General features: G+C 41.9%; 1 protein-coding gene across 9 annotated transcripts in view; it reads left to right on the forward strand.

Moving 5' to 3' along the window:
- The first annotated feature begins 2308 nt into the window (after positions 1–2308).
- map4k3b (mitogen-activated protein kinase kinase kinase kinase 3b) overlaps positions 2309–12484 on the forward strand; it is a 119709-nt gene continuing 109533 nt past the window's right edge. For all 9 annotated transcript variants that reach the window (XM_042333777.1, XM_007894389.2, XM_007894390.2 and 6 more), the window contains exon 1: positions 2309–2442. In XM_042333777.1, coding sequence (XP_042189711.1) covers positions 2335–2442 — 108 coding nt within the window. In that variant the 5' untranslated portion in view covers positions 2309–2334. The remainder of the gene's footprint in view (positions 2443–12484) is intronic.

A 12484-nucleotide genomic window follows, 5' to 3' on the forward strand; every position in this document is an offset into this window, starting at 1 on the left:
TAAGCAGATGACATCTACTTTTTTCTGTGGCTCTCATTTGGATTAAGTCCCCCTTAATTTTCAACTAAATTCAAATTAAGATCTGTGAGTTTAGAACTCTGTTTTCTGGAATCATTCTGTTGCTTGTCTCTGACCATCTCCAACACCCAAAACGACACATATATTTCTCGAAATGTAGCCCCGCTAGTGATCTATAAAATAAAATTTCAACTATTAGTTAAATATCCTCCAGACGCAACTTAACTTTGGGGTCAGCAGCTCTACATTAGAAAAATTCACTGAATGATCAATAATCAGAACAATATCCTTCCCTTTCTTTATGTCTGTGACCGGTTATGGCCTCTTGAATTGCAGATGTTAACTGTTTCTATAGAACCATAGAAATTCTACTGCACAGAAGTAGAATTCAGCTGGTTGTGCCTGTTGCACTCTGCATTTCCTTGCATTTGATTACAATAAAATCCATCTGCCACTCCTTGGCCCATCTGTTGAATTGGTCCAGATCTTTCTTACATGCTATTTATCTTCCTTAGATCATTCATCGACTTACTTAGCTTGGTGTCATCAGCAAATTGCTTGAATGGCATAAAAATTGTTGAAATCCTAAAAACATTCCTTCTGTAATTAAGGAATGTTGTCAAAACATGTTTGCAAATACCTCTCACTCACTCTAACTTCTGAACAACAGCAGTGACCAAACTACTGGATGCGTGGAATATTCTAACTTGATGCAATAGTTTGGCAAACAGGCCTTATAAAAGCAGTACCTCAGACAGGCACGGCATATAAAGATAGTAGTAGCAGATTACAAAAAGTGGCTGGTTCTTGAAGTTGTTTAGTACCTGTTATTTAAGTTCTGGATCACAAACTGTGACCTTTCAACACCATTTTACAAGATAAAATGGTTTAGCCAAATTACTAAATTGCTCTGAACACAATGGAACCTCTGGGTGGGAATCCAAGATAGGGACTTGCTCTCATAATTCGGAAGCCATGTGAGGGGAGAGGGCAAGATTTCAGAACACATTTTACATCCATTTCTTAATTAAGCGCCCCTCATGCAGGGTAAAGCCCCATAATAATAATAATAATAATAATGATTTGGTCACTTCAATCCACCACTTTTTTGTGGCACAAGACGGTGCGCAATTGCCTGCCACGTTCCGCCCCACCAAATACACCAGTCAATTCACAAACGCGAGGATTATTGTTCTTCCTGATGGGATTCGTCCGTTACGAAACATCCTATTGCCTCAACCCTGCACCCCACCGCCGGCGGCCGCCGCCGCGGTTGCAATATTAATTGATCGGCAACCGTCCCGTTTTTTCCGGCCCCTCACCACCGGCAGCTATTCGTTCGCGGCGTTATTTATCATGGAACATCCCACGAGTTTGAGAAACAAATTGCCCTGACCACCACCAGCAGCAACGATTGCCCACACTGCAATATTATTTATTGGTAAACATCCTATAGTGGAGTCCTGTAGCTCAGTGGTTAGAGCACTCGCTTTGCAAGCGAGAGACCTGAGTTCAATTCCAGGCAGAGGGCGATACCTTGGGCAAGTTTCCTTACTCCACACAGAGCCTAATAATAATCCCTCCAAAACCAAAAACAATAATAAATTGGTCATTTTCAATCTACGACTGTTTGTGGGACATTGCTGTGCGCAATTGGCTGCCGCGTTCGCCCACAAATATACAGTCAATTCACTTTACAGTGTGTTCTGTGAAGCGCTTTGGGACGTCCTCCCGACGTGAAAAGCGCTATATCAAATGCGAGGATTATTATTATTATTATTATGATTATGTGGCCCTGTTCCTCTCCAGCCCCTCCCCCCCTCCTTATCCCCTCCCCCTTTCTCCTCCTCCTCTCCGCGGAGAGCTCGGGAATGGGCGGCAGTGCGCGTGCGCAGCTCTCAACCCCTCCCCCCCACCACCACCACCAACCGCCACAGCGGAAGCCATGTTTGGTGGTAGTGTCGGGTCGTGATTTTTTTTTTGGACGACGGCGGCGGCGGCGAGAAAAGAAAAAGGAGCGAGAAAAAGAAAGAGAAGGAGAGAGAGAGAGAAGGAGAGAGAGAGAGAAGGAGAGAGACTCCCGTCCGTCTGTCTGTGTGTGTGTGTGGGGGGGGTCTGACTGACCGAAGGGAAGGAGAGAGAGAGAGAGAGGGAAAGGCTGACTGTGTATATGTGTTGTTCGGGGGTTGAGTTGAGTGAGTGAGTGTGAGTGAGTGAGTGAGTGAAGCTTTTGCAGGAAGCTGTCCCCACATCCCCTCCTCCTCCCTCCCCCTCCTCTCCCCCCGCCCCCCTCTCCTCTCCCTCCCTCCCGGGAAGATGACTTCTCACGGCCACGGCAGCTTCGACCTGTCCCGCAGGAACCCGCAGGAGGATTTCGAGCTGATCCAGCGGATAGGAAGCGGCACGTACGGCGATGTGTACAAGGTGGGTGTGTGGGTGGGGGGGTGTGTGTGTGTGGGGTGTGTGTGTGGGGGGGGTGGAGGTGGGGGCTGGGGGTGCAGGCCCGGCCGGGCTTTGGCCTCTGAAAACATCGGATCAGTTATTATTTGTAATTCACCGGCCCTGGAGCAGAGCGATAGGCTTTTATCGTGCGATCTCCTCTCGTGAGTGAGTGAGTGGGTGGGTGGGTGTGTGTGGGGGTGACTTGTTTATCTTTGCTCAGCTCCCATCGTGGGAGAGAGACGTGCACAGGTCTGAGCGCCGCGTCACACACTGGTGGTGGTGGAGCACTGACTGACTGACTGACTGACTGGTGGTGGTGGTTTATCCATATGATTAATAGCTCTTATAGTTATTAATGCCGAGTGCTGCAATAACACCGACCCACTGATCAGACCGCAGTATTGGTGGCACGGTGGCTGGCACAGAGAGGAGGGGAGGGGAGGGGAGGGAGGGTTCGTCATGTTATGGTTTGCCCATGTTATGGCCTAAAGCACATTTCATTGTGTTGTTTTTCTTTCTTTTGGTGTCGCCAGGAGTCCTGCAATCGGTTGTCAATTTGCAACGGTTGTAACTTTTCGAGTGGAATGACATACCTTATGGGTGTGTGTGTGTCTTTTTTTTCCCCCCCAAAAAAAACGTTCCCTTGCACACTTTTTGAGGATTTTTTGTTGTTGTTGTTTTAGGCCAAGGACAACAAAGGCAATTGTTCCGACTTGTTATTTTTGTGCAGTGAAACTTTGTGGAGGAGAATGTACTCCAGCCAGTGGTGGCTATAAAGCCACAAAGGCATTTGGCAGATTCTTGTGGTTCGTTTGCTGGTTTCCTGTGAGCAACGGTACATACGGGATAATGCAGATCAGTTTATCCTAGACAAGTTGCACAATGATCATTCTGTAACTACATAGAATTTTAGGATTAATACTTAAGAGGTTATTTTAGCATTTTGGGACTTCAAAGCTTAGGCTGCAAATTGGTGTGATATGCATCTCGATTTTGTTATCCTCAGGTAATCTTAGATCTTTGCCTTTGATAAGTCTTCATTGCTGTTTTGATTAGGTTTTTTTCCAAGACTTAAACCCATACAAAAAATAGTGTGAAGAGAAGAAGGGGGAGGAAGGTTCATCCTAGTGTTGTGGCACATTTCAACGTGTTGACAGTTTTTCTCTGTCAGGCTTTGTTGACATACAGTATTTGATAATTTAGGAGTGATTATCTGCACAATTGTTCAATAGTTTTCAAAGGATGGCACTATGCACTAGGCTGTAAGAGTGACATTCATGTGACTTGTAAGTTACCTCTTCATTATGATTTTTTTGTATATAAAGAAAAATCACTGATGTCTTTTATTAATAGGAAATACTTCTTTTAATGCATTTTCTAATTGTGAAGGCCATTTTGTGGACCCGAAGGTTATAGGAAAGAATAGTTTGGATCCTAGGTTGTTCTACTGATTTTAACAGGAGTTAACTCTGAATCTAATAGAGAGCCACCTGACTTCCCAATCTACATCTTTGGTAAAGGTTTGGGAGGGGAGTGGAAACCTGAAAAGACTAACTTACATGAAGCTAAACACAAGATATTAAATTGAATATTGTACTTCTAAAAAGGAGAAGATGCAATGGTATTTTATTAGCTGTAGAATGGGAAGAACTTAACCAGTAATGCTTGGCAAGCTATTGCAATTGAATCATAATTTTTAACAGGCAGTGGTGATCAAGTTTATCCAAGTGATACAGGCGAGGAAAGCTTGTTTGTGTATACAGTCTGTAAACTGCAGGGGAAAAGTAAACGGACGTGCAACTGAATTTGAACAAATACAATTAAGTATTCTTGAGTAACAGATAAATAAGTATGGGAATAGGCCATTTTGCCCATCAAAACTTTTCTCTTCCTAGGCCGTGCAAATTGAACTATAATAAGAACTTCATCCATTTTTCTCTTCTATAGAAAAGTTCTACATACATTCTTGCTTATTGAAACCCAAAGATAAGTCTGCACATACACTTCTTGATCTCACAATGTCCAGAATATTCAGTCATCCCACATCTACAGTATTAAAATCGGGCCTCCTTTCCTTCAGCAACATTGTGTCTGATTGAGACATTTATTCATTCAGTTCGGATATTACATATTTTGGATATTACATATTCATATTACATATTACATATTTCTTATGCTGTATCCTCCAATATTGTTTTCAAGCTTAATTTTTTCTTTTGAAGGAGTAATGTACCAACAACTTACATATATCAACTGCTTTCTTCGGGATCTTTTTAGTATATACACTGTTGTTCTGTGTTTTTTGTGGTAGAGAAACCTTCCCATCTCTTGTGGCTTTTTAATTCAGGCAGGCAGACTTTCAGCCCTTCTGCTCCATCTCTCTCTGGAACTCAATCTTGGAAGGCCCTCTGACTTGCTCCCTTCCTCATATTGTTCAAGATCCATCTCATGGTGTGCCACTGGTTCTGGCTTTGATTATTTTCCCCTCCACACCCCGAGTTTGGATAGCAAACCATTTGTTAAGCACTTTGAGATGTCCTCCTGACGTGAAAAGCGCTATATAAATGTTAATCATATTGTATTTTTAATTCAATGCCCTCCAGTCCTGTTCTCATGGTTTTTAAGTCAAATGCTTGCTTTAATTATTTGTACCTTATTTTAAAACCCGGGGTCATTGTCTTTTCCTCCCCACATCTTTTTCCAATGAAGATAGGTTCAGCTATTCAAGCTACACTCATAACTTACAATGCTAAGTCTTGCAATTATCATCATTTCTCTATGTACTGCCTTTACTATTTAATATCAAGCACTCTGGGACGCTGCCCTGCTTGAGGGATGCTATATAAATGCAAGTTGTTGTTGTAGTTCAGTAGGACCCCATTGCAGGTCAAGCTTGAAGCAAATAAAAACTATGTGCAAACAGTCCTTCTTTATGGATCTGAGCTCTGATGGGGGTGGGGGCTTTTCTGGTGCATTTGCAAAGTTCAGAATCAAGTATTGAGGTGGATTTGTATCAAACACGGGAAAAAGTTGAAGGGAGAGAGCTCTCTGGCTTATACTGACCGTTCAGCGCCTTGGGACGTCCTCCCGACGTGAAAGGCGCTCAATAAATGGAATCTTGTTGTTGTTGTTGTAAGCGCTCCCTGGAGACAGAGTTGGTTTCACAGAGGTCACATCTCTTTCCCAGGCCCCTCACATGAGGACCTGTATGAAGCAGCTAGTGCTGAGGAAGCCTGGTATCTGCCATTGGACTTGGACCTTGAGAACGCCAAATGTCGTGAGCTGTCATGTAAAGATTATCCCATCACAGATGACGATGTCCACCTGATAGCTGATGAGGAAACTCTGAGGCTCGGGGTGACAGTTGCTGGAAGGCGTTACCTGGAGCCAAGTTTGTGAACATGCATTTGTATATGTAGTGCTTGGAACCCATCTCTGTTGGTTTGCACAGAGGTAAACAGCTGCTGCTGAAGTTCCCCACCTCCAATTGGTGAAACCATTGCTCAGTGGGGAAGGATGTATGTCCAAGCTGTGGATAGGAAGATGGCGGCAATGTTCTCATGCATTTCATGCTGATCTGTGTTACCCACAGGGGGTCTTATCAGCGCCTTGGGACGTCCTCCCTACGTGAAATGCGCTATACAAATGTAATGTTGTTGTTGTAGTAGTCTAGTTCCTGAGCTTGGCGGGTTCATAGTACTCCAGGGCACTGCTGATGACAGCACAGCCAGGCCGGCTCATTGGCAGGTCTTGGAAAGGCAGGCCAGTTATTAGGAGCAGGTACTATTCACACTCAGCAACCAGTCAGTGCCGGAAATGTACTGCACTTTCAATATAGTGTGAGTCTATAGTAAAGCTGTGCTATAAGGAGACGTGCAAAACCAGGCCAGAATATAATGGGGTTATCCTTAATATGATTAACTTCACATTGCCTGAACATTTCAATGAATGATTAATAGTCTCATCCAAATTCTTTACTTGTGCTACCCCAGCTAATGCCCACGTTTTCATTTTGTACATGTTTGTTGCTTCTTGTTGCAACATTCATAACTTTGCTCTAATCGACAATGACATCCAACTGCCAGAAGTCTCATTTGCATAACTGGTCCACAATTATGCTCTTTCATCTGTATTATTCACCTGCCCCCACGTATCATCAATAAATATTATAATAATGCACGCTAGGGATTATAGGATTAGACGCATTAATTCAAAACAATGGAATTTTTTTTGAGGGATTTGTAACTTTTCCAAAGACAAAAAAGATGTGGGGCATGACTGCATTTAGGAAATTTGGATTCCCGTACCATTCATAGGATCATCAAATTAGTAATGTGAGCCAAAATCCAAAATGTATTATTCTCAATCAGAGTAAAAATTTGTTTGATAATGCTATTGAAATCAAACCAAAACAGAGTCATTATATGACCTTTCAACAAAAAGATAGGATCATGTATGTGATGACAGAATCAGATTAAAGCTATTCCAGAAATAATTAAACTGATAGCATCAACACAGAATTTGTAAGTTTAATGTTTTTGCTATTAGGAATGATATCACTAAACGTGAAATTGTTCAATACTGAATAAATTGCCCAAGAAAAAATGTTTTAACTTTGGTCTGTCAGTTATTTATTTTAATTGAAGATAACAAAAGTCTAGGTTCAAATTTTATCCAAGGTGTTGCCTTGTGACGTGGTGTTGCAGGAGTATAGAGTTCATTCAGCAATTCCACATAATTGTACTAGACTGCATCAGTGTTCGTGTGGAACAAAATTATCTATCCATTTCATATGGAAATGATCTTCTGCTATGGAATGTTTTCAATATTCCAGGTTGCTATATTCCAGGTTGATATAACCTTTGTATCCTAGATGAAGCCTCGCCTCTGAAACTCAGTTTACGAACAGTATTTGAATCCAGAGAACTTTGTTTTACTTTATATTACAACTTTCTGGAATTGTACACTGGAATTTACTCTTACACTGAAAGTCCCTTTTTTGGCTGAGTCGTTTTGATTGTTCTGTTCACTTTTTCTTACAGTAATAATAATAATAATAATCCTTGCATTTGATATAGCGCTTTTCACGTCGGGAGGACGTCCCAAAGCGCTTCACAGAATAGACTGTAAAGTGAATTGACTGTATATTTGTGGGCGAACGCGGCAGCCAATTGCGCACAGCAATGTCCCACAAACAGTAGGTTGCTAGAAGGTCTTTGACATTATTCTTAAAGGATTATTACAAAGCAATTTGTTTACAAGGAAATGTCATAAGCCACTGTAACAGGATACATTGTAACCAGATATATAACAAACAATAGCTGTTACTCAGTGGGATCTGATTTGAGTTTACTAAATACTCAGCCTGACTCTTGAACATTTATTTTTTCAAGTGAAGGTGTCTACTCATGATTTGAATTTTGGAGTTTATATATTAGTATTTTTCTATTAGGTGTTGGATTTTCTGTTACTACATTAAAAACAACAAATTGCATTTATATAGGGCCTTTCAAGTCGGAAGGACTTCCCAAGGGACTGGACAATGAGAGTTTTGCACCCGAGCTGGGATTGAGATCAGAGAGGGGTAGAGTAGGGAAAATGCCTGAAGGCATGGTTGAAAGGAAAGGTCTTGAGATGGGCCTTGAAGGAGGTTGAGAGGCAGAGGGGCTCTGGGATGGAGTTCCATTAGGTGGAGGTAGAAAAGCTGAAGGCCTGACTGCGAACAGTGGAGCAGGCAGGGTGGGGACATGGAACAAGCTGATGCCTGCAGAGCAGACGGTGCAGATAGATTGTTGAAGCTTGAATATGTCACAGCGGTAGGGTGGAGCAAGACCATGGAGGGCTTTAAAGGTGAGAACAAGGATCTTAAACTCGCTCTTCTGGGGAATGGGGAGCCAGTGAAGCCAGGCAAGGACGGGGGTGATCGGCTCACGAAGCTTAGTACTAGCACTGATAATGCCATCTTTTTCAATGCAGCTTTATTAGAAAAAAGTGGTGGTTTGCAATTTTGATCCTAATCCAGAGAGAGAATTGGGACAGGAGTATTTTACTGAAAAAAATACTTAATTTTCCAGAAGTGGAATAGTCTTACATATTTTTAAATCTGAGGGAAGGATTTATAAGAACAGCACACTGTTAGTTTTTGAATGTGCTTGATATGTTGAGTGATTGAAACTCTCAAGACCTTTCTCTTTGACTGTGCCTTTGGCCATCGCTCTCCTCGGCTCCCACCCCCAGCTTAGCTAACAAGGGGTGGTCATGAAGTGATTCTAAACAGTGGTTGTGCACTTGAAATTTAAATAGATCAAAATGGAAGTATAAAATATATAGTGAAGACATGATATGTGATTGCCCGAACATTCATACAAATATTTACCAAACAATTTTCAAATTATCAACACAAATTTAAAAACATTAGTTAACTTTAACTAATATGTTGTTTAATCACAATTGATGTATTAACAATTGCATAACTCTGTTAGTTCTGGTTGTTGATTTTTGAAGCTTACAATTTAATTATGAAATTTAAATTAAGTATGAAAATCTGTTCCTGAAGTTCAATTATCACTCAAAATGTTGTATTATTTAATAGAACAACAGGGCAATAACCCAGGTTTTTATGACTGTTGCCATAATTACATTGTTGATTTCTGTCAGCTCATCTCGAATCCAACAATTTAGCAAAGTGAGGTATGGGCTTAAAGTGTTTTATACGGTTTCTGAGGTTGCTTGTTAAAAGATTTTTTTAACACTATAAACTCCATTTTATTGGATGGCAACATGGTGCAGTTTTATTTGGATGCTCCAGTGGTCTGCACCGGGGTGGAAGGACGTGAAGTATTGCTTGTTTGTCCACATGATGAGTTCACAAATCGTCAACGTGCTACTCAAGAAGTGCAGACCTTGGGTCGGACGAGGGCAATTGTAGAGAATGTTCATGTAAAATTTGTGCATTTTTTTGTGGCAAAAAGATTCATGCTTGCTTCAACAGAAAATATGTGTTCTGGGCAAGGCAGATCATTAATCTAAACAAACAGCTTGGAAAGGGTGTGACAAGAGAGTTGAAAGAGAGAAGCAACCAAAGCCAAATTGTTTAACCTTTTCTTAAGTTTAGATGATGCCAAAGCTGAGTTGCTCTTGTCCATAAATAATGTAAATACAATTAAATATAAAGCCATTGTAAATAAATCGAACTTTCAGTCCAAGGATAAATTTGCTGAGTCATTGGAGGAACTTTTAATATGGGCTACTTGCTACTATTCCAATTAATAAATCGGACCTTGTTGTGAAGGGCAGAGATGATGAGGTCACTTATAACGTCTTTACTGGCATCCCCGGCTCAGATTAATCATCTAAGACCTAAGATGAAACCTGGGTCCTTTTTTTGTTCTTAATTTTGTTTATATAAATTTTGTGTGTTAGGTTATTTTTCTGCTTTTCTCCCTGCTGGCATATGCCTCTCTGCTCCTGATCCTCAGACTCCTTGTTCTGGTATTTCCACCCTAGTGACCAATGTCTATCTGTGAGCTGTGGCAGTGAATGCCATCAGGTTACCTGTCTAGATTACCACACATAAATGCAATTAATAGAGGGTGCTTCAGAGGGACCAGAAGCAGTTTTTCCCTCCCCTAACTCCCTATCCTGGGGAGACTAATTTACCCTCCCTAAGCAACCCGAGCTGAGGTCAGCAAACTCAGCACAGACCAGAAAAATGAACCAGCTAGCTCCTTAAGCAGCAGCTCTCAACTTCAGAACTGTCCCTGGTGTTAAAATGAGCTACGTCTTGTATTCTGGATTTGTCTATCATAGCAGAGTTTCGCGAAAGGGTGGGTTGCCAAAGTTATTGGAATTGACGTTCCTTTGGATCTAGTATATTATGTTTAGGGTGAATGTTCTGAAGTGATCGGCTTTGGTGAAGGAATCTGTTCTGATAGTATTTGTAGCATGGTTATTCCACTTAGAATCCCTTTCTTTTGAACAAAGTATTACTATCTAATAGGGATTTCTGGTTACAGTCTGCCTTCTGCTCTAGCAGCCCTAAATGCTTGTATATTCCAAATATAAAAGTGTATATTTTGAAGTGGCATTGTAGCACATTCTCTGTATCCAGTTTTACCAAACATTAAAAAGTACATGAAGATGACCATGGATAGGATTGCACTTGTACTAGCTACTGTCACATGAAAGCGGGCAGCTTTCCGGTAAATCCGCCTCCGCTAAATCGTCATTCTACACCAAGGACAACCCCAGGCTCCTCTTCTCTATCACCAATCGGCTCCTCCGCCCACCCTCTCATGCCTCGCCCATCCTCACCTCCAGTGCCAACTGCGAGGCAATGCTAGACTTCCTCGAATCCAAAGTCAAGGGGATCCGCTCAACTGACTCTGCCCTTCCGTCTGCTACACCCTCCCCATCTCCTGTCCCACCCCAGCCCCTACCCAACCCTCCCTCCACACCTTCAAATCTGTCTCTCCCTCCTCTGTTATCACCACTATAACCTGCATGAAACCTGCTCCCTCCACCCCATCCCTACCCCTCTCCTTATCTTCCAGCTCCACCTCCTTGCCCCTCTACTCACAGACATCATAAACCTCTCCCTATTCACTGGTACTACTCCTACCCCATTAAAAACTCCTATCCTTAAAAAAACCCTCCCTGGACTCATCTCTACTCTCAAACTACTGCCCCTTTCCTCTCCAATGTCCTGGAATGAGTTGTTGCTTCCCAGCTTTGCTCCTTCCTCTCTCATCACTTTCTTCATGAACCCCTCCAATCGGGTTTCATTGCCGCCCACAGCACAGAAACAGCCCTGGTCAAAGTGACAAATGACATTCTGCCCATCTGATACCAGGGCTCCCTCTGCCTCCTCGTCCTCCTTGACCTCTCTGCTGCTTTCAACACCGTCGACCACTCTATCCTCACCGTCTCTCCTCACCTCAATCTTCACGGCTCTGTCCTTGACTGGTTCAGATCATGCCTCTCACACCGCCTCCACTTCACCTCCACAAATGGTTTCTCCTCAAGACCCCACACCATCTCGTGCGACGTTCCTCAGGGCTCTGTCCTTGATCCCCCTCCTCTTCAATATCTATATGGTCCCTCGTGGTGACATCATCCGCAGTATTAGACATGTCAACAAAAAGAAGTCCTGTAACCCAATTAAAAATATCCAATTAAAAATATCTGCAACACACTCCAAGATCATCTGCATTGCCAATGTCCAACATGTTGTTGATGGAGATTAAAAACGAAATGGGAGACATCAACCTTTCCTCCCTCATCTTGTGAGTTGGATAGGTTTGAAATATTCTTGTGAGTGGAATATTCCCTATTGACCTTACACAAGAACTTTAGTACACATTCTGGAACAAGATCAAGGATTCGACCTTTGGCTTCCAGTTTCTTTAAGAGGACCGCATGAGATTGAAAGCCTTCGTGAAATCCATGAAAGCAGCACAGATTTCCCTTAGGCCTTATGGCATTCTCTGATGTGTAAAGCCACATTTTCCTCTTTTTTTTCTGACCAGACCAAGGGACTCTGTGCATCTTACAGATATGCTGCAGTGACCCTTAAAACCACTTAAATCAATGAGGTTCCTAAGCCATTTTCGATCTCACTGTGGGATCACCATCATCCTCCTTTTGCAAAGATTCTATCCAATGTGATTCTATTAAGGACATTCCCAAGCTTCATTTATTGGGCTAGTTGCATGAAACAAGTACTGAAAAGGGAATGTGTTTCTCCTCCAATGGACTTAATATAAGTCCTTCAGTTGACATGCATTTATTAAGGTTCACATAAACATTCAATTGATGTAATAAATATATCTTAAGTGGAGTTGCCTTGAATAGGTCCTTTGCAAGTAGAGATATTTATTACAACCCTGCATTGTCTTTTTTTTGCAACTTATAGGTTTTCAATGTTGTTGTCATTATTAGAAATAATTCCAGTGGATTTCTTTTTTGTAGCTTTTTTAAAAAAAATCTTTATTGCAGTTCACTTACAATCATTTGTCAGATTTAG

The sequence above is a fragment of the Callorhinchus milii genome, unplaced genomic scaffold (genome assembly GCF_018977255.1).
Source record: "Callorhinchus milii isolate IMCB2004 unplaced genomic scaffold, IMCB_Cmil_1.0 Scaffold3, whole genome shotgun sequence".
Classification (NCBI taxonomy): domain Eukaryota; kingdom Metazoa; phylum Chordata; class Chondrichthyes; order Chimaeriformes; family Callorhinchidae; genus Callorhinchus; species Callorhinchus milii.